The following is a 20,132-nucleotide window of genomic DNA, read 5'->3' on the forward strand; positions in this document are numbered from 1 at the left end:
AAGGGTCTGAGAGCATTTTTTTCTGCTTTTAAAGAAAATTTGCGCTCTACTTCATTCAATACATTTGTGTTTCGCAACAGACGTTTCGAAATCACATAGCCTGCCCCAAAATAAAATAAACAGCTGTGATTGGACCGGTAGGTATTTGTTGGACCATTGTCAGCGTAACATGTGTAGATACCCAGACTGATCTGCAGAGCGAATATGAATATGAGTTCGCAAGATCAGGATTGTCTCACCAGGCTAGCCTCAGGTACCTCCTTTGTCAGCATTTTAGACCTCAAGACAATCATTGAGTTGGAAGCCTGTACTAAAATGTGCATTACAAGTTTAAATGTGATCTTTATACAATACCTTTGAATGAACTCCAGCATCGACGATCCAGTGGCAGGATACTCAAGGTTGAAGAAGTAATAGCTGCTGAAGAAAGCAGCTACTCCGTGTAAAAACAAAGGGTGTGGGCCCATCACTACATGTCCTTCAATGGATATAAGCCATCCAGAGGGCTTTATCATGTCAACTGAAATGAACAGATACAACATCATGTGTTATGAGCACTTTGAGATCTGCTTTTAGAAGTTTAGAAGTATCAGTTTTTAGAAGTGATGTGACCTTGAAAATGTATGAATGTGTAATCGGTTGGTTTAGAGATATTACAGTATAACATGCAACTATTCTGGACTAAATTAAATCCAAACAATTTGAAATTTGATTTACAGTGAGGTTTTGGCATGCTGGATAAGTTGTTTATCAACATGTAAAATTAGTGGATAATAATGTGTGCTGTCATCTGTGTGTTGCCAGTGCTCCTATCCTGTGTGGGAGGACTTCAGCGCCAAGGCCACCAAGCTGCATTCCCAACTCCGGTAAGCTTCTTTGACAACACATTGGTATAATGAATACATAAAAAGTGTTTCCAAAGTGTAATGCTGCATGATTCTATGTTTGCTTAAATAGTTTTGTAAAAGATAGTCCGACTTCAGACACTGTTGGAATAGTTTTCCGAAGTTTCCATTACTTGAATTGGCAAGAATTCACATACTGTGGGTTCAGGGATTTGCAGAGTTGTAGTCCAGTCTTACTCACCATATGACATCATGTAAATACAGTAATTTCATGGGTTGTTGCTCTTTAAACCGCCTTTTAAATTCTGGGATACATGCCTGCTTTTAATTAGATGTCCTTCCAAATTAACAAAAAGCTAAATTGAAATAATTAAGTTTCTAAATAAAATGTGCAAAGGAAAGAAATTCTTGGTCACTGTTTTTTCCTGTAGCTGTGTGCAGGCAGTAACCGCCTACAGATGTGGATAACACTGATGCTGGATTTAGCGAAATACCACTAGATCAGCTCTTCTACTAAATCAATAAAAAAGTTGCTACACTGCCAGTGCAAAACCTGACTATTGAATAGTCAAGTCAGATTGAAGCAGGTTCTCATTAAACATTACATTAAAGTACTGAATGTTTTCTGTTCACCTAGAACCACTGTTCTGGCTGCTGTGGCCTTCCTGGATGCCTTTCAGAAGGTGGCAGATATGGCTACCAACACCAGAGGTAGGATAAGAGCTGTGTGTGGTTGTGTAAGTGTGTCAAGAAAACCAATTCCCAGCCTTGAAAACTGTAAGCTGTGTGCATTGGTATACACCATGTCCCTTTGCCAATACCTTGTTGTGTTTTGCTCTTTTGAAGAGCGTCCATATGGCAGCACTATTAGAAATCTTATTATGTTGTTGAAACATTATCAAGCAGCCTGCTAAATTCTCCATTGACTGATGAAAGTGTTTCCAGCAGCCTAAAGGTACACTTTATCCCAAACTTTAAAGCAGTTACACTGCACTGTTTACAGAGGCAGAAATTAAAGAAGGATCTCACAGAGGTCAATGAAAGGTATTTTGTAGCAGGACATCTTGTTAAACTTCCTTATGCAATAGGAGTTTTGCATAGTGCGTTGCAAACAGCACTGCTTTGTATAGGTCGATACCAGTGTTTTTTGGAGGAAGCTGCTGTTTTTTGGTAGATTATGCCAGCCTGCTTTATCCTGAAATATTCAAATGTGTGGGGCATACAAATAGAGTTTTATTATTGTCAGGGTTGAAAGTAAACAGAAACAAGTGAAGCACAGGTTATAACTTCAGCAGTAACAAGAATATTTAGAATCTGATTTGAACAACACATTTGAATTCAGGGTTTAGATGGTAATAGAGAATCAGTAAAGTTCAAGGGTTACAAAAAAATAAAAAACCTGGATAGTTACAAATTAAAGGGAAAATGTATATATGTATTAACTTTGTTTAAAGTCTTGCTAGCTCCTGTTTCATGCCATGTTAGCTACCCAGAGTCAACAGGTTAAGACCATGGATTTAATTAGGGAAATCTGGATACAGCATCTGAGGCGGAGCCCTGTTCACTGCACCTATGAAAGCTGCTAAATCATATGAAGCAAAAAAAAAGCTTGACTTGTTGTGGGTGTAAAAATATCTGGATCTTCCACATAGCTTCTGCATTGTGTGGCACATAGGACCTATGCACCAGTGGCAAGACGCTAACCTGTTGGTTTAGCCTTCCACTAACTTAAATGGGAACAGTTGGCTCTTTTGAAACGTTTTCAGGCCAAATGGATTCAATTCTTACAGTGAAACGAGTCAATTGGTGGGGGTCGTGATGCTCAAAGAAATGTATCCACTGTTTTACAGCCTCTTCCTTAACAGTGTAAGCTTATGGAAAAGAGCATTTTGGGGACATGTGGTAACAGGTGTTGAAAATGCATGGATAAATGCTGCATATAAAGGTAGTATTCAGATATATCTTGTATCTTGACTTGTTTCATTGCAAGTTGCGTCACTTCCAAATAGTAAAGCTGTCCATCATTACGTTTTCATCACATTGTGGCAACATTTCTGCTACCTCACCCCTCACTGGGTGTACACCCTGGATTGTTGGAGAGCTCTTATGTTGAATACAAAGCTCAACATGGTGTTTTTTCCTGTGCTGCACTCATCAAACACTCACTGGACTTTACAGAATTATAGTCAATAGATTGTATTTTGTGTTTTTGGCTTGACACTCTTGATATCCTCTGTGTGGGCTCAAAGCTCGAAACTACTTTTAATGTGTGTGGGCTGAGAACGTCAGACAAACACTCAGCGCCCACTGAAGGCCATTTGAATACTATAGTGCCACTGAGGGAAGAGAGGGAAACGGGAGAGTCGACTGAAGCTGTGATATAGGGACTTTCTCCCCCTGTTCTGACTTATTAGGTGCAGCTGGCAGACAGTGTATGTGATGGCGATGTGTGCGCTTCCCCAGGTGGGATACTACAGAGGAGGATACAGGAAGAGACTCGTGCTGCTTTTACAGGCCAGGCAGGAAATCACCAAGCTCTGTCAGCTCATTACACATACCGCTACCACTGCCCAGCACACAGAGATGGAAAAATATAACATAAATGATGTTGGCACGAAGATGCAGACTGTGCAACAGAGGCTCTTTGTACCTTCTGCACTGATGAGTCATCCCGGTTGGAGTCCATTTATCAGACTGCTGTACAGTCGCTGCTCTTTCTCAGTCTGTGATGTTTTATAATAGATTTGTTAAATGAATGGGGAAAGAAGATGGCACCAATAATGATGCTCTCTGTCTTCTTGCAGTTGGGTATATCAATGTGCCAATTATTTTAGTGTGCGTGTATGTGTGTGAATCAAGCCCAAAGGGTACTGATGATCCTTTGCTCTGCTCTTGTACTGATGCTCCCATTTATGAGCCTGCATCAGCTGTGTTTCAGTCACAATGTCAAACAAATGTTCTGTGATCCCAAGTCTTTTCAACAGCTGGGCGAACATATAGAAATTGGCTTCCCAAATATTATATATGGAATATTTCTGGAAGTCATAGTGGCCAGATTTTTGCACTTTTAAGGCACTGCAGAACCACTGATAATAGTGACATTGAATTGGACGGCATATGCCAATTCCATATTGCTTCATATTTGGCAAACTAATTTCCTCTTAATAGGCTAGTAGCATGAAGGTAGAAACGGCAGTGTTGGTTAGTTCATCACTTTGGGCCAGATTTAAATATTGAATGGATTGCCATGAAAGTTGGTACATGGTCCCTCGAGGATGAATTTCATATTTTATTACATCTGGTGACGTATCCAACAGCACCACCATGGAGCTGTCTTTGGTGATTTAGAGGGAAAGATATCAGCAACTAGTAAATGATTGTCAAGGAGGATAATGTTACCCTTGAGAGAGTTATAATAACTTTTGTTATCTTATCTCAACACCTGATGAATACAGTAAGTCTGGATGGATGAGCTACTCGTACGCTTATTTTGAAATTAACATATTTGCAAATGGCATGCAGTTCACTATATACTAAATTATACTATAATAAATAAATTTAAAATTCTAAATAAAGCAGTTTGCTGAACTAAGCTTTATACTGCATCTGATACTGTGTAACACAGCCAATGGGAAAAAGTGCTGGTTTTGCTGTACTAGGTTGTAGTCAGGCAATGTTTTCTGCTGGGTCCCTAATGTTTAGGCACCAGATCTTAAGTTTTCCAATAAAGCTGCTTAAGTTAAAGAAGGCCGCATAGAGAGTGGCAGAAACAGTCTTTCTTGTGTTTGTAATGGTGTGTGTGACAGAGAGAGAGATTTAGCAAGTGGTTGAAGTCCAGCAGGAGGAAATGTGCAAGTGTTTGTGAATTCCCTGGTGAGGGGTGAATTTGAGTGCACTCTCCGATGTGCTCTCCACTCCCCTCTTATAGCCCAAACATTCACTTTCCCCAGGGCAAACTGGATTTGTGTGTGTGTGTGTGAATGTGTGTATGTCTCAGAAATCGTGGTGTGTTTCCCATGTTTAATAATCTATCCAACTGGCACCATTTAACTGCTTATCTTCATCCTTGCTTCAGTTTTAATGAGGAGACACACACCGCATGCATATTTAGGCACTTAACAAAATGTTTTGTAAAAAGAAGTTTCTTTTAGTTTATTCAAAATCAGGTCACACAAACATATTATGCTCGACTTTAAGCTCTTTAAACATCAGTGATTGTTTGTCACTTTTGGTGGTGAACATTTCTGCTGCTGAGACCACATGCAAGAGAGGGTGTTGGTGCACAAATTCAAAAGCATGACTACATGAGTAGTTTTAAACAGCTGTGGTTTATTGGCCTTACTTGCCCCTTTTGATGAGCTAGACCACTGACTCTGTTTTGTCTCTCATTTCGGATGATCTTATTACAGTATGGTAGGCCTGCACAAGCACAGGTATAGGGAAGGGAAACCATAGCTGGTTTTTAAAACCTTAATACAATTTTTATTTTGTGCCTTGTTTGTCATCTCCTCCTCTTCAGTCATGTAAGTACCAATGCAATGATACCCAGCATCTTTCATGGTGTAGACAGCATCATTAATGTCATCGTAGACTTTCAGTGTGTCTTCATATGTCCCTTATCCTTGTATTGTTTTGCCTCTAACGGCGCACTGACACTTGGCCGAGGTGCTCCGTATCGTGATGACGCACAGATGTCCCTCCTCCCTAGTACCCAGCTGGATCTGCACTCATATTGCTCCAGGCGCAACCTGTCCTGAGCACAGTTACCTCTTGTACATATGTAATCACGTTGTAGCATGGTTGCATGACAATGGAGAACAGTTCTCTCATATTCTTGTTGTTTTTTGTTTTTTTTTATTATACAAGGTGTTGTTATATGCATGATTATAATTTATATCCACGTTGCACAACCATTCTGTGCCGAAGCACACCTCTTACAACTGCACCAGGGCCAAGAGTACCGTGCTTGAACTCGGTACTGAGCACTCACACTGGTCAAACAATCTGGACTTTGGGGGTCAAACATGCCTTGACATGGTACGGATTACTTAGTGTGAGTGCCCCTATTACTAAATTTATCTCATCTTATCTGAGTTTTTGTCAAAGTGAGTGTATTTAGTTTGTTTGTATCTTAGAGTTGATTTCCTCTTTCTTTGTGTGCAGTTGTGTGTATGCCTTTATGAGTGATGCTTTGGAAACATAAAAATGAATGTTTGGACATTAAGTACTTTAACTAATCATTATGGGGAAGCATGGTCAAGGGCAGTGTTGTATCTGGTTATCTGCACCATGCATGCTGTGCTTAACAATGGCACTGTTCTCTTCTGAGCTCTGAAAGGTTTTCCTTTTAAATGCTAAAGGAATTCACTTGTACTTTACTGTTTTACTCATCAAATCCTATCTCTTTGTTCCTGATGATACCAATGTGATGATGACAATGATAATGACGATAATGATGACGACGACTTATCTCTTTATTCGACTTAGTCCCTCTCACTTAGACTCTCACTATGCACATTTGCCACAAGGAACAACAGTAAAGCACTACTGTGTGTGTGTGTGTGTGTGTGTGTGTGTGTGTGTGCGCGCGCGCGTTTATGAGATAATTAGGATGATGATCTGACAGTCAAGAATGTCTAGCTGTTTTATTGCCAAGCTGCCTGCCTTTATCTGAATACTGAATACATGGTTCAATAATGACTATCATAAATCTTATACACATACATAAACGCACAAGAATGCATGCATGCAGGCTTGCTTTTATACACAGAGATGTAGAACTAACCCCCCCTGATGTTTTCTTTTAAGCAGGCAGTGAGGTCATGGTAAACGTTGGACTTAATGCATCACTATAGTTACCAAATTGATGTTCTAGCAAGATCCCCATCACTAGCATGGACAGCAATAGCAATGGTATTAGTACTGATAGCAATAGTGGCCACTTTAACAGAAGTTTTTCTTGAGCATTGAGGAGCTGCAGAGTTTACTCATGGTCAAGCTGTAACCTGTATTGTACATTTACTGCTACTAGACACTTCCTGCTCCTATCACTAACACCTATCTGAGTACAGCCACGTCCCTCTGTACATCTTGACATACTAGAGCCAAATGCTCAGTCCATGTACAGTTAATTCAAGAAAGGTTAATGCTCCTTCAGATAGGAAGGTGCTATTAAATCCTTTATTTATTTTGGCATGTTAATACGTAAATATTTTCTCAGTCCATCCTCAAATGCAACACATTAGGAAAACAATTTATCTGAATTGACTATGTTTAGATGAATCATTTCTTAACTTAACCTGTATGCAAGACGCACTGTGATGTCAAAAGGATCACCATAAAGCCATCTGGCTAAATTAACTAAGCACAGTCAATGACGGCACTTGTATTGTGCAATTAACACTTCAGGTTTTATTTTAGATTTATCCAGTATTTTCAGAAAAGCTCATTTTTGTTAGATAGCCCTTGTCAATAAAGCCATGCAGCCACATTGCCCCATAACTTTGCATAGTTTTCTGGCTGATGATGCCAAACAGGCACACTTTCTTGATGCTTTTTCTATTGCCCCCTATACACTTAATGATGGAAAATAATCCAGTATAAAGAGAACAAGAGTGATTGTTTTTCTTCAAAACACAAATAAGACAAAAATAGAGCTGAGGTTTTTTCTCATCTGCAGATGGTGGAAATGAAAGAAAAGAGGCTGGAAAACTCATTTCCAACATGTTTATCTTTTTCTTCAGTGAAGCCAAAGGAAAGGAGCTGGGGGGCAGGAAGCAATGAAGTTTATGGGAAATGTGGTCTTGATTTGGAGAAACACTATCACTGTGACACAGAGGTTGCCAGTGATCCTCAGAGTGGTCTCATGCATTTGCAGGAATAGTACCAAGGTAGGAATTTTAACTTGAGAACGATTTATTGGTGTTTAAACCTACAACACACAGCACATTTAGAACATAACAAAAAGAAGAAGATTACACTGATTTGTAGTAAACAGAGAACATCAGATTTGGGGCACACTGGCTATGCAGACCAACAGTTGAAGATTGTTACAGTTCTCTGTGGAATAGACTGATGACTGTATTAAAAGACAGAGAGCTCCATGCTTAAGAGAGCATTGAGTGTAGAGAGCAATAAGGACGGGAAATGGACAGAGAATTGTTGTGGGGCATTGTGAGTAAGTCTTCAGCAGCAGGCCTGTGCTGTCACTGTGGATACAATCATCGGCTAAGTCAGTAGCTCCCAACCTTTTTTATCTTCTTTTCAAAATTACCCCTTCAGCACCGTCAGATTAGCTCTCGTGCTGTTGTCTCACAAAGAAAATCTTGGTCGACTAAAATTGTACCTTCTCTTCAACCAATTATTTGATCAGTTAAGAAAAAAATGATTAGATTAACTATGTTGGCCAACACTGCAATAAATGGGTCACAACCAGCTATATCGTTATCTTCGGGGCACGTCTATCCAGTAAATTTACTTACAGCAGCATCACACACAGACCCAACACACAAACAAGCAAGGATTGTATTCTTCCAAACAGTAGAGCTAATGCGTGCAGAGCTACTGCTGTAGTATAGGGTACAAAAAACAACATCAAAAAACTTCAAAGTATGGGCATCCGGAGGGTCTCAAGAGAGCATGGGATGAGGATCTACAGGGTGAGATATCTGGGGAGCAGTGGGAGGAAATAACCAGATCTTGTTATAAGATATCTAGAGAAATACAGACCCGCCTAATTACATATAAAATCATACATAGACTTTATTGGACTCCGGCGAGATTAAAGCTCTGTGATTCTGAGTTGTGTTGGAGGTGTGAGAGGAGTAGGGGAACACTTTTACACATGTTGTATGAATGTGAAAAGACACAAAACTTATGGGAAAATATAATATTATTCATTAACAAAGTATTCGGGATAGATTTATCTCGGAGCCCTGCCCTGTGTATTTTGGGTATAGTAACAGAGGGAGTAGAGTTATCACTCCAGAAAACTCTATGGTGTAGATTGGCCCTTACTACTGGGTGTAGGATTGTTTTAAGACACTGGAAAACAAAAAATATTTTAGAATTTAATGAATGGTTGGAAGAAATGAACAAAATAGCCAGTTATGAACAACTGATGTTCAGACTGAACAATAAGGAGGAAGTATTTATGAAAATATGGGGTCCTTACATGAGGCTTGTATGAGATGGATGATTAGAGGGGCAGTGGAGATGAATTTCTATGTGGATGGGAGCTGTGTCTTGACTGTGACAAAAGTATCATGTGTTGTGGGGCGGGGACTGTGGGGGTGAGAGAGTCGGGAGAGACGGTGGAGGTGTCAACCCTGTGTATGTAGATATAATTATTTGTATGTCTGGATTAATTTACTTCATGTAATCTAATTGTCTATTTTTTTTTGTGTGTGTGTTTTGTTTTGGTTTGTTTTGTTGTTACAAACAAAAACATGGACAAACTTACACCTTTCAAGATATAAGTCAGGTCAATCCATTACTGGTCCTCATTGAGAAATCACAGATAAACCATCAAAAATTAACTTAAAGTGAAAACTCTCAAAAAAAGCAACCTAGGCTTTATTTGTAAATGTAAACCATCGTGTAACAGCATAATTACGATTAAAGAGGCACTTTTTTTTTACCATAGTTTTGTTTTCGGGCAAGCTCATTTTCAAGCATCAAACACTAGCATCAAAAATGCTTTTTTTAAAACACTAAGAAGGCTCGACACATCATGAAACTTTACTCGTAGTATCACCAGGGTCTCTACACATGAACACTTGTTCCATATGAATATGGACTCCATGGACGTCCATACCTTTTCGAGCTTGAGCTTGCGGATGAAGAGATCCATGAAACAACAAACACTCGGATTCGGTGGCCATTATATCACAGTGCCCGCATGTACACCACCAATGCCCTGACCACCAAGATCAGGCGATCTTGTGTTGAGTTTCGCCGCCGGCTCCTCTCTTTCTCACCTCGCCCTGTCGTCAAGATCTCTTCATCCGTCTTCGTCGTCTTTAGGTGTCTCCTCAGTCTTCTTCGCTGTTGTGTTGTGTCTGTGTCACTCAGGTCACCGATAGCATACTGTCTTCCAGCAACAACTATCCATGTGAGATGTCACGTGACTTTTCCGGCTTTTGATTGTAGTATAGTTTCTTATATGACGCTCCTTTTTCAACTTGAAGGTCAATATAGTTTTTCGCTAATGGCAAAACAATGAATTATCCGTGTATTCATATGGAACTAATCTTGAGGAGCAATCCACCATTACTCTCCTTCATGTTACTTCGCACTCGGGGATCGTCACTTTTTGTCTGCCAAGACGGCAGGGCGGCAAAGATACAGCTGCTAACGTGAGTTGTTCAAAAACCTTCTTTTTAGTAAACTCTGTGTACACAAACAATATTCTCAATAGACTCTTAAAGGAGTCATCACCTGGTTTTTTACATATCCAGTCCCTCTTGGATCGCTTTAGATCAATTCTTAAAACTTATTAGAAAAAAAAAAAACGTAAAAAAAATCAAACATAGAGCTTGTTCTGACACTTTTTCATACCACGACTTTCTCACGCGAGATTATGCGCGAGGTTTTGACCAGTCCGGTTGTGCATTGTATTAATATGTAATAAGGCGTGCGTTGATTGGCCACAGGAAGGACAGAGACGGAATGGGGGGCGAGCCTGCATGCACACACAGACTCCAAAACATAAACAGCCCCCTGTCATGGCGCACACACTAAATGACGAACCTTACGGAATTCAGGCATTTATGTACGAGCCGGAGTCGAAACCCGAACGGGAGAGTGAAGAGGCAGAGACGGTGGAAGAGACACGTTTACAGCAGGATGTCTCAGAATGGTAAATTCTTTTTTTTTTTCCTTCTTACTTTTCACACTCGTGTTTTACATGTAAGACCTGAGTTTTAATGCTGGCGGTCACGATGTATGGCGTGAAAATGACAGAGAAATGAGCAGATTCGGCGTGCTCACTCAGAAAGTCTGGCTGAGGACGACTGTGAGCCGATGCTTATGCAAGTAGCCTCCTGTGGTAACGTCACCACAGGAGCAGAGTCAAAATCTCGTGCTTTAGGAACGCGCACTATTGTGCGCTATTCCTGTTCAGAAAAAGAGCCAAAGCGAAAAAAATAAGCCACTTTCAAACTCCAGCTTTTCAGGCAAGTTTCAACAGAGGTCCAACACCAATATGCATGATTTAACGAGAGAAATTGCGATTTCTGGGTGATGACTCCTTTAACTATCTTTTCAATTACCTTTATTTATTTAGACTTTTCATACATCAGCAGTTGGCTATCTAGTTCAACTTTTCATACAGCACTATTTCAACAAATTACTAAGCTAATTGTTTAGACTGCTTACATGCTAACTGTTTTCCGCTCACTCTCATTCGCAGGGTTTGGTCTTACGACTGACTAGTCATTTATAAGTAAACAATAATGGGTAAACAAAGAATCAACAAAAGTGGGTAAAAAAAATAATATGGTAACCAAATGCTGCTTGTTTGCCTTTGTTTCAAAGCTTGTCTGCTGAGTGTGTATGTGTGTGTTCATGCAGTGTAATAAAAAGTATTCAACACTTGCTCATTAACTAGCTGGCTGCCTGGCAAAGTGCTCCATGGTGGCTGCACTTACGACTCCCTGGGCGGGAGGAAGAGAGGTAACACTCAGATCTGAGGCCATTTAAGTTAATACAGTTACACACAGTTACACAGACGCCCACACACACACACACACACACACACACACACACACACATACATGCAACTCAGCTAGAGTGCTTTCCCTTATTCAGCTTACAACATGGCCCTCTCCTGCAAGGACCACCTGCCAGTTAATACCATCGCACACACACACACATCCCTACACATGCAATTATTACATGCATGCATATTAGCTCACAGGCATGTATAAACATGTAGCCTGTGCACAGAGCATTCCACTGTTCGTCCTGTTGAAATGACATGCATTGGGAACAATGGACAGTGGGTTTGTGCAAGGCTTATACTCCAAAAACAGTTTGTTGTAAGTTTATACCTTCTGTATGTTGTGCATGTGTGTCTCCCCCTATTCTCGCTGACTCTGACATGGAACTGCTGTCCCTTCAGCCAATCACAGACAAGTGGGATCACATTTACGAGCACAGTTGCCAGGCAACAAGGAGAAAGAGATAGAGTGAGTGTGTGAGAAAGAGATGAAAGTGGTGGCAGAGAAAAAATAGCCATGTTGTTGCCAAGAGGAGAGGAGAAATCTGAGCAAGATGGCTTAATTGCATTACAGATAGCATGCCATTCACGGTCAACTGGAGATCCATTTGATCTGATACGGTTGATCATGCAACCAATGTGCCTCAGCTGCGCTTTTGTACATACGGAACTGGGTTTGCATGAGGATTAGCAACTGAGCTTACCGTTACCCTACTGAATACATTTTGACCTACAATCACAATTAAATTGTCTGCCTTTTTCGAAGTTTGTCTCTTTTTAATGTCCAGCAGGCCAGTTTGACAATCAGAAGCCACACTTTAGCTAGACTATCAAAATCATGTAATTTGAAGATTAAATCAGAAGGAGAGTATTATCGTTTGCCAGTAAGGCATAACTTAGCAACTGTATTCAGTAATGGGTACTGTAGTTCAGTGTGTTAAACACAGAGGCGAGAGGGAAAAGGAGAGGGACAGGAGGAAAATAACAGATATAAATGCGGATAGAGGTGAGTTCTGCGTTCAGTCCAAGGCTGAGCTATCAGCACAAACACACAGGCACACTTACCACGTCCATCGCGAGCTAGCCAGCAACTAACAGTTGGTGGCCTACATTGGTGTGAACAGAAACGACACTACAATCGAATTCCGTTAAATTATCTATTATCTATCTATTATTCAGTTTAAATTAGTATTTTAGATATATTCATTAATCAAGTTGTCTATTAAAATGCTGTTAATACATCAAATAAATAAATACTTATAAACTGTATTGAATGTATAAGATGTTAGCAGTACAAATTATGACAATCTAGTCATCGTATTAAAGTCAGTCATCATTTGAATTGAAAAAGGTAAATTTATTTTCAATTCTTTCTTTCTTTCTTTCTTTCTTTCTTTCTTTCTTTTTCACCACCCCCTTTTGCTGTGTAAGTAGGCCATGGCTAAGAGGCTTGCTGTTGTGAACAGCTACAAAAAACAACATTATTGTCTTTAATTAAGCCTCATCCACACTGTGTATCTTTATTCCTCCCTACAGCCCCCATCTATCTATCTCCCTCTCTCTCTCACTCTCTGTCTGTCTGTTTCTCTCTTTCTCTCTGTCACCGTCTCTCTCTCTCTCTCTCTCGTTCTCTCCTTCCTCCGGCGAGCTTTTCTCTCACACATCCAGCTCTTCGGGGCTTCCCCTACCCTCATCACTCACCCCAAATGCTACTCCCCTCTTCCCTCCTCTCTTGTTCCTCTCTGCTCCCTCTCACTACCCAACATGTATTCTCCCATCTAATCCTGCCACCCATCATTCCTATGCCTCCTTTGCCCTCCTCCTTCCCTCCATCCCTCTCTCTGTCTCTGGCAGCTCTCTAAGGACATTTCCTGATGTCACAGTGCAGTATTGTCCCAGAGGTCAACAACACAAGACATGCTCTGTTGCACACAAACACACGCAGTGCACTCACTCAGTAAGCATGGGAAGCTAAGCTCAGTGAGTCTTGCTGCTCCAAGGCCAAGTCCTGTTTAATGAGACAAGAGGCTGGAGTGAGGAGTGGTATGCAATGTAAGAGGGAATGTGTGTCTGCATGTGTTATGGTGTGTAGTCAGATGTGCTGTTAACTGCAGCATTGCACTTCTCAGTGAGAAGCATCTCAGATTTAGTTACTCTTACAAAATTTGTCCAAATAATGAAGCACTTGCTGCAGTTTGGGATAGCTGGGTATGTTAGTGTGTGTCAACATGTGTGTGCTCAGAGTTAGCGAGAGTCGGGTGTTAATCCGCTGCATTAACAGCCATCAGCCAGGCGTGATAACTGGTGTGGCTGCTGCTGGCTCAGCTGTACACACACAAACACAAACACACACACACACACACACACACACGCATGCGCGCGCGCACACACACACACACACACACACACACACACACACACACACACACACACACACACACACACACACACACACACACACACTTCCTTGTACTGCTATCCTTCTGAGGTCCCTCCATTGACTACATTTGACTCCATTATTCTGTAAACCCTGACCATATTATCAGAACAGCATGGCTTATCTCAGTCCTTTCTCTAATCTTAAAGGGATTCTCCAGAGTAAATCTTGAGTTAGTAGAGTTGGATGACAGGACTCACAGAAACACTGCTCGGTTGTACCTTCTTACGACAATAGAAACAGAAACACACATACACAAAGTGATTTCAAGGAACAAGTGCTTGCATGTAGCTAGGCGTTCTTAAACTTCACTTTCATTCATCATTTTCATTCATTACTCTACCTCCATCCATGTCTCTGCTCTGCCACGGGGTGTGTTGCCATGGCAACAGTGGCACACACAGATGCCAGTGTGCTATATTTTGTGGTGCTTTGTCCAACCCCCTATTCCTCTAGATACATATTTAAACATAATCACAGCAAGAAATGTTGGAAATTAATGTTTCTGCAAAGCACTAATATGTTAAAACTAAACATTTCTCTATTTTGCATCTTTACTTTCCTTTAGGTTTCTGTGATTACGCTTTGGTTAGATTTAGCCACAAAAAAACACTTGGTTAGGGTTAGGGTTAGGAAATTATCAAGTTCGGCTTAACATATCAGTTTTTTGTTGCCTCAAAGACGACTGCAAATTGTCCCAAGGTCTCCTTAAAAATATTCGCTGGTGGGTGTCATTCACGGACGTGCACAGGTACAGGCTATTGTTGCTCGGCAACAGCCCGTTAATAAGCCCATAATTGGTCAAGTAGAAGTGTTAAAACAAATGAAATCGCCATATAATTCAAACTTTTTTTTCTGTAATCAACACACACAGAACACTGCAGGTGCACAATACAGTTTGTAGGTATGCGAGAGGGAAAGTTTGTCAGTCAGGTGAGTTTTAGAAGTTATGGAGATCACAAATGCCCAGTGAATAATACACAAAAGTATCCACCTGGCCGCGAATAATGTGCAGTTCTTAATGGTTGCCTCACGTCACGCAATATTGCCTTTTATTAAGGTCAGCCTATATCAGTGGTCCTCAATAGGAGGTCCCCGGACTTATACCATGGTTTGGGGGAATACTCGATTCTGATTGGCTGCAGGGTGTCCATTATTCCCTGATATATGGACACCTACTAAGTAGTTCCAGTCTAATTGTCTGTTCACCGTTGGTAATTAATGCGCTCAAATCTGAATATTTTATTTCCAACACTGAGTGCAGTCTGTCAGTCCTTCAGTGCCTTATCCTCTGAACACCACAGAATAGCAAGTGTAACACACAACCTGCAGAAAGTACACTTCCCCTCTCTACTTCAGGCTGCGGCCACAGTTACGTTACACACGGCCGATCATTTGTTTGGTTAGCTAGCTAGTCTTGTTATTAAACATACTGTCAAATTATATTTACTATTTGTCAACCGTACGCAATGTTAGTGACTTTGAATCTTGCTAGCATAGCGTTAGCTTTCTGGCTCATCGCTGAGCAGACTACAATAGCTCCCGTTGCCAAGTCGTATCGAAGGTCTGTCCTATTTATTGGAGGATTGAACAACGTTTCTGTTGCATAAGAATCTTATGGGAGGGTAATGATTGTTCCAGGTATTAGTCAAACCCTCAGGCATTACCAGGGAAACCAAGTTATGACTTTTGAAAAACTTCATATTTTGATTGTAAAACGCATGGAAATATAAATTAATGGTCATAATTTCTTTTCTTTGGCAAGTGACCATGGTATAAGCGGGATAATGCCCTCCAAGGTGTCCATAATCAGGAATTTATGGCCATTAATTCCCGATGGGCATTATCCCTGACTTGTCTCCATGCCAACGATACACAGACAACGTGTTAAGGCCCCCACACACCGCCCAGACGTCCAACTGCCTTATCCGACCACTCTCCGACCACTCCGTTGTCTCTTGTCTGACCCGTTCGGCAGAAAAGTTGCATTGAACACACCGCTTCGACGTGCTGCCTACTCCACAGTAGCGTGTACGTTCTGCGCTTGCGCAAGATGCAATAAGGGTGGCGCTTGTGTTGTGAGTTGTAAACGAGAAGCTTATGCATGCAACTCTCTTTACTTTCGATCAAAACGAAACTTAACTATTTCCGATAGAAAAACAGCTGCATACTAAACATGCAGCGAGGCATTACCAGACGAACACAAATTAATTCGTCCTGAACGGACGTAACAACTAGTCTGGTGCCACTACTGCAAAACATGAAAACGGGGAATGACGGAACGGAGTGCATAGAAAAACAAAGCGCACACAGTATTCCGTCCCTCCCACACACCGCGCTGATTCGCTAGCACACCGCCAATCAGAACGGCCATTCAGCTGGCACACAACCAATCGGAGGATCCAATGGCTCAGACGTCCGACGGCCCTCCTCCTCAGACTTTGCATGCTCAGTCGGACCCGACAACGTCCGCGCGGCTCCGAAAGCTTCCGACAGAGCTAAACACACCAAACATATTTGTTCCCGACCTCGTCCGAGTCTCTCCAAACGCTTCTGACGTCCAACGGTTGGGCTGGTGTGTTCCTGCCTTTACTGGGTCACTCACTGCTGCAAGCGCAATTTTTAACTTTAACTTTTGTTTCTGGTGCAGTTCGCTATTGACTTTTCTGAGCCTAGATTTCACGACAATGGCATGTTCCAAGTTCACTGCTAAAAGAAAAGTGGACAGTGAAAATCGGCAATTCGAAGAAGAATGGACTGAAACATTTGCATTCAGTCTCCATCCAACCAAGACCCATGTGCTTAATAAGCCAGGAGACTATAGCTGTGATGAAGATTTCCAATTTGAAATGGCATCATGAGACGAAGCATAGGAATTTTGAAGAGACATTTCCTCAAAATTCAGAGGTAAGAACAACAAAAACTAATGCACTGAAATCTTCATATCAAGCTGCAAGCAGGATTCTTGTCACATCTATGTGAGTGCTCACTTAGAGACACTTTGTTTTATTCAACTATTTTATGTATATCAGTGGCGGCTGGAGACTGAAAAAATTGGGGAGGACAGGAGGAAAACCAGTCCACGGTGTCATGTTATTTTATACAAGTCAACCACTTATCCCTACTTTCTTATATTCAATGAAAATTAAGCAATAAAACAATGACTTACAAGACTTCTTTAAAAAACATTTTATTAAATGGCTAATATACAAGACAAAAGAAATACCAACACACTTCCGGGATTCGATCCCCAGTCACCTGTGTGGCAGGCTCTGTGTTGTGTCCTGGTCGTCCCGCTAACGTTATGTCCTCCAGCAGGACGAACGAAACGAAAACTATGAATTATCTTTCTGACTGCTTCTCTCTGATTTCTCCGAACTGTTTTTTTTTCTTTCAGAAATGTGCTTATATTTCCTTTGAAACCAATTCCAATATCGCTAAAAACTCCGTATTTCTTGTCCGAGCATGGCTGGCAGTGAAAGCTGTAAAATACATAAGAAGTATTTTTTGTTTACGGTTGTATAAATGTGAGAATGAAATTTGGAAACTGTTATTGGACCAACCTGCTGTCAATCTTGTATTCTGGTTGCTGATTGGTAATGTAGGACGTCCTCCCTTAGCGCGTCATTTTACGTGTCTTAGCCAATCATAGATCAGCATGAAAAAATCCTAAATGCATTGAGTGAATGGAAGGAGATCCCTCCCACGGAGGACAGAAGCCCTCCGTCCTCCTCTAGCCCCCACCTTCCTGCTCCCTGCTCCTCTCACAGACTGCTCTGTCTCCTCCGCCTGCAGCTGTCGCTGTTGAACCGTTTTAAGTAGACTTTCTTCCAAAGAAGAAACTTTTTTTATGATATAATATATATATAATATTTTATAAATGATACTGAGATTTGGTAATGATTTATTTCAACCAGTTACTCTTTCGTAAAAAAAATGATCTTCCTCTTGCCTCTCAAAAATAGAGGAGGACCAACCTCCTCTGCCTCTATGGACGAGCCTCCTCTGATATATATTCAATACATGGACCTTTGAGTCATTGAAAAAATCTTTGTGGCCTTTTAAGATTTGTATTTGAGTGCCCCTGGCCTACATGCTAGTAACATGAACCAAAGGAAGCTAATAACATCCCCCCAACAGAGCCTTCAAGGCAGTGCAGGGTTGGGGTTAGACATTCAGTTGTGATGGTTAAGGTTAGGGTAAGGGGCTAGGGAATGCATTAATTTAATGAGTCTCCTCACTAAGTTAGAAACGTGTGTTTGTGTGTGTATGTGTGTGTGTGGGGGCGGGGAGGGCCTTCCATGCATTGCTGCCTTGAAGTCTGCGTTTGCACATCCCTGGTGTCATTCTTACAAATGTTGAAACTCAGTCTGCGGTCACTGGCTTGCCAGCCTTTACGTCTGTAACAATAAAGTTCCACTGGATGCATGTCCGGCTCTGGTACGGTTTTGCCCTGTCATCCGTCGTCTGGCAGCCCCCACCGGCTGCATTTTGAATCCGGCTCAGCGCAGCACTGCGAAAGCACAGCCAAAAGAAGCCCTGCGTATCTGCTCTGTCCCAGCTCATGCAGTACACAGCAGTGTGTGCACTGCTGGAGCTGGGACAGAGCAGATATGCAACGCGGCGGAGCCAGTGGAAGTAAACAGAAAGACTAGAGTGAAACCTATCAGCTCTGCTGCCGTGATGGAGCTGTGACAGAGCGGAGCCTGACCGAACTTGACCAGATGGGACACGTATCTTGTTGAATCTAGCTGCAACTCCACTACCACCCCTTTCACCTCTGAATAAGATAAATCAGGTCATAAACATATAATGTGAACATGATTTGACACCTTTTTTTTTTAGAAATGTTAATATGGTACGCAGTCTGGGACACATACATATGTGATTTGTATCAGTGGTTTGCATAACTGTCCAGGAAACTTGGCTGCATTTTTAAATGTCATTTCGAATCTCAACTCATGGTGCATTCCAAGTAAATTCAGTAAAAGTCTTTTAAGTGGAGACTATATGTACACAATAGTCTAATGTAGACACTGTTTATTTCATCTGACAGCCTTTCTTTGTATATACATCTGTCCATTCATTTCAACCGGTTGATTGTAAAGCTCCTCAGTTATTTGCTGTGGTAGGTCAACAGTTCTCTTAAAAGTCACAGCAAGCTGGATGGAATCATTGTTACAGAGCGACATTGTGAGAGAGAGACATTAGCAGTAACAGCAGAACATCATTTCCCACAGCTACCTGCCAACCAGTCTGCTCAAACTAAAGTGTTCTCTGGGACACACTGTCATCCCCTGACCGTGTGTGTGTATATGTGTGTGTGTGTGTGTGTGTGTGTGTTTGTGTGTGTGTGTGTGTGTGTGTGAGGGAAAGAGTGTTCACAGGAAAGACACACACAGAGAAGGCTTTGCTGTATGTGTGTTCGTATGTTAGATAATCCATCCCTCTGCAAAAATCTGCACGAGTCGTGACCCATCATTCTCTCTTTCTGCTACTTTTGCACCAGTGTGATTCTCTGTAATGTTTTGTCTGCAGGGGTCAGGGGTGGTGCAGAGAGTCAGAGGAGCGTGCATGATGTCCAGACTACATTACCCACAATGCTATATTTAGACCACTGCAGTGTGTGACTCAGCACAGCCGAACCTAACTGCGGTCTGACAGCGCAGCTCTGACTGGTTATGCTGCTAGACTATATGGACACTTTTGTGCTTAGTCAATTCTTATGTCTTTTGAAACAAAACCCTGGGCCTTTAGAGTAGCATTATAACAACCATAATTGCTGAAACCACACGATTAGATATGCTGTCAAGTCAAAAACCACAAATTTGTCAGAATGGACTTTTAATTAGAATATATTTGTTAGATTTTGTACCCCCTAAAAAGACATAAATACATTCAAAATGACATTTAACAATGGATGTATGATTGCAGTCATCAGTGGTTCCTTTTGATGTATTGATGTAAATTTAAATCTACAATTAGAAGTTAATATCCATACATTTAGGAGCACATGTATGTGTATAATCCTGAACATCCCAGACACACTCTTGCCCTAAAGCAGCTCATGTGATGCCTTTATGCTGATAGGATGATGCATGTTACAGCGGTCACAATCTGTAGAATACAT

The 20,132-nt window shown here is 41.3% G+C and overlaps 1 protein-coding gene across 3 annotated transcripts in view; it reads left to right on the forward strand.

Moving 5' to 3' along the window:
* mtss1lb (MTSS I-BAR domain containing 2b) overlaps window positions 1–20,132 on the forward strand; it is a 115,565-nt gene that overhangs the window by 40,092 nt on the left and 55,341 nt on the right. For all 3 annotated transcript variants that reach the window (XM_030415274.1, XM_030415276.1, XM_030415275.1), the window contains exons 2-3: window positions 805–866; window positions 1,483–1,556. In XM_030415274.1, coding sequence (XP_030271134.1) covers window positions 805–866; window positions 1,483–1,556 — 136 coding nt within the window. The remainder of the gene's footprint in view (window positions 1–804; window positions 867–1,482; window positions 1,557–20,132) is intronic.

This window comes from Sparus aurata, chromosome 4 (genome assembly GCF_900880675.1).
Source record: "Sparus aurata chromosome 4, fSpaAur1.1, whole genome shotgun sequence".
In the NCBI taxonomy this organism is placed as follows: Eukaryota; Metazoa; Chordata; class Actinopteri; order Spariformes; family Sparidae; genus Sparus; species Sparus aurata.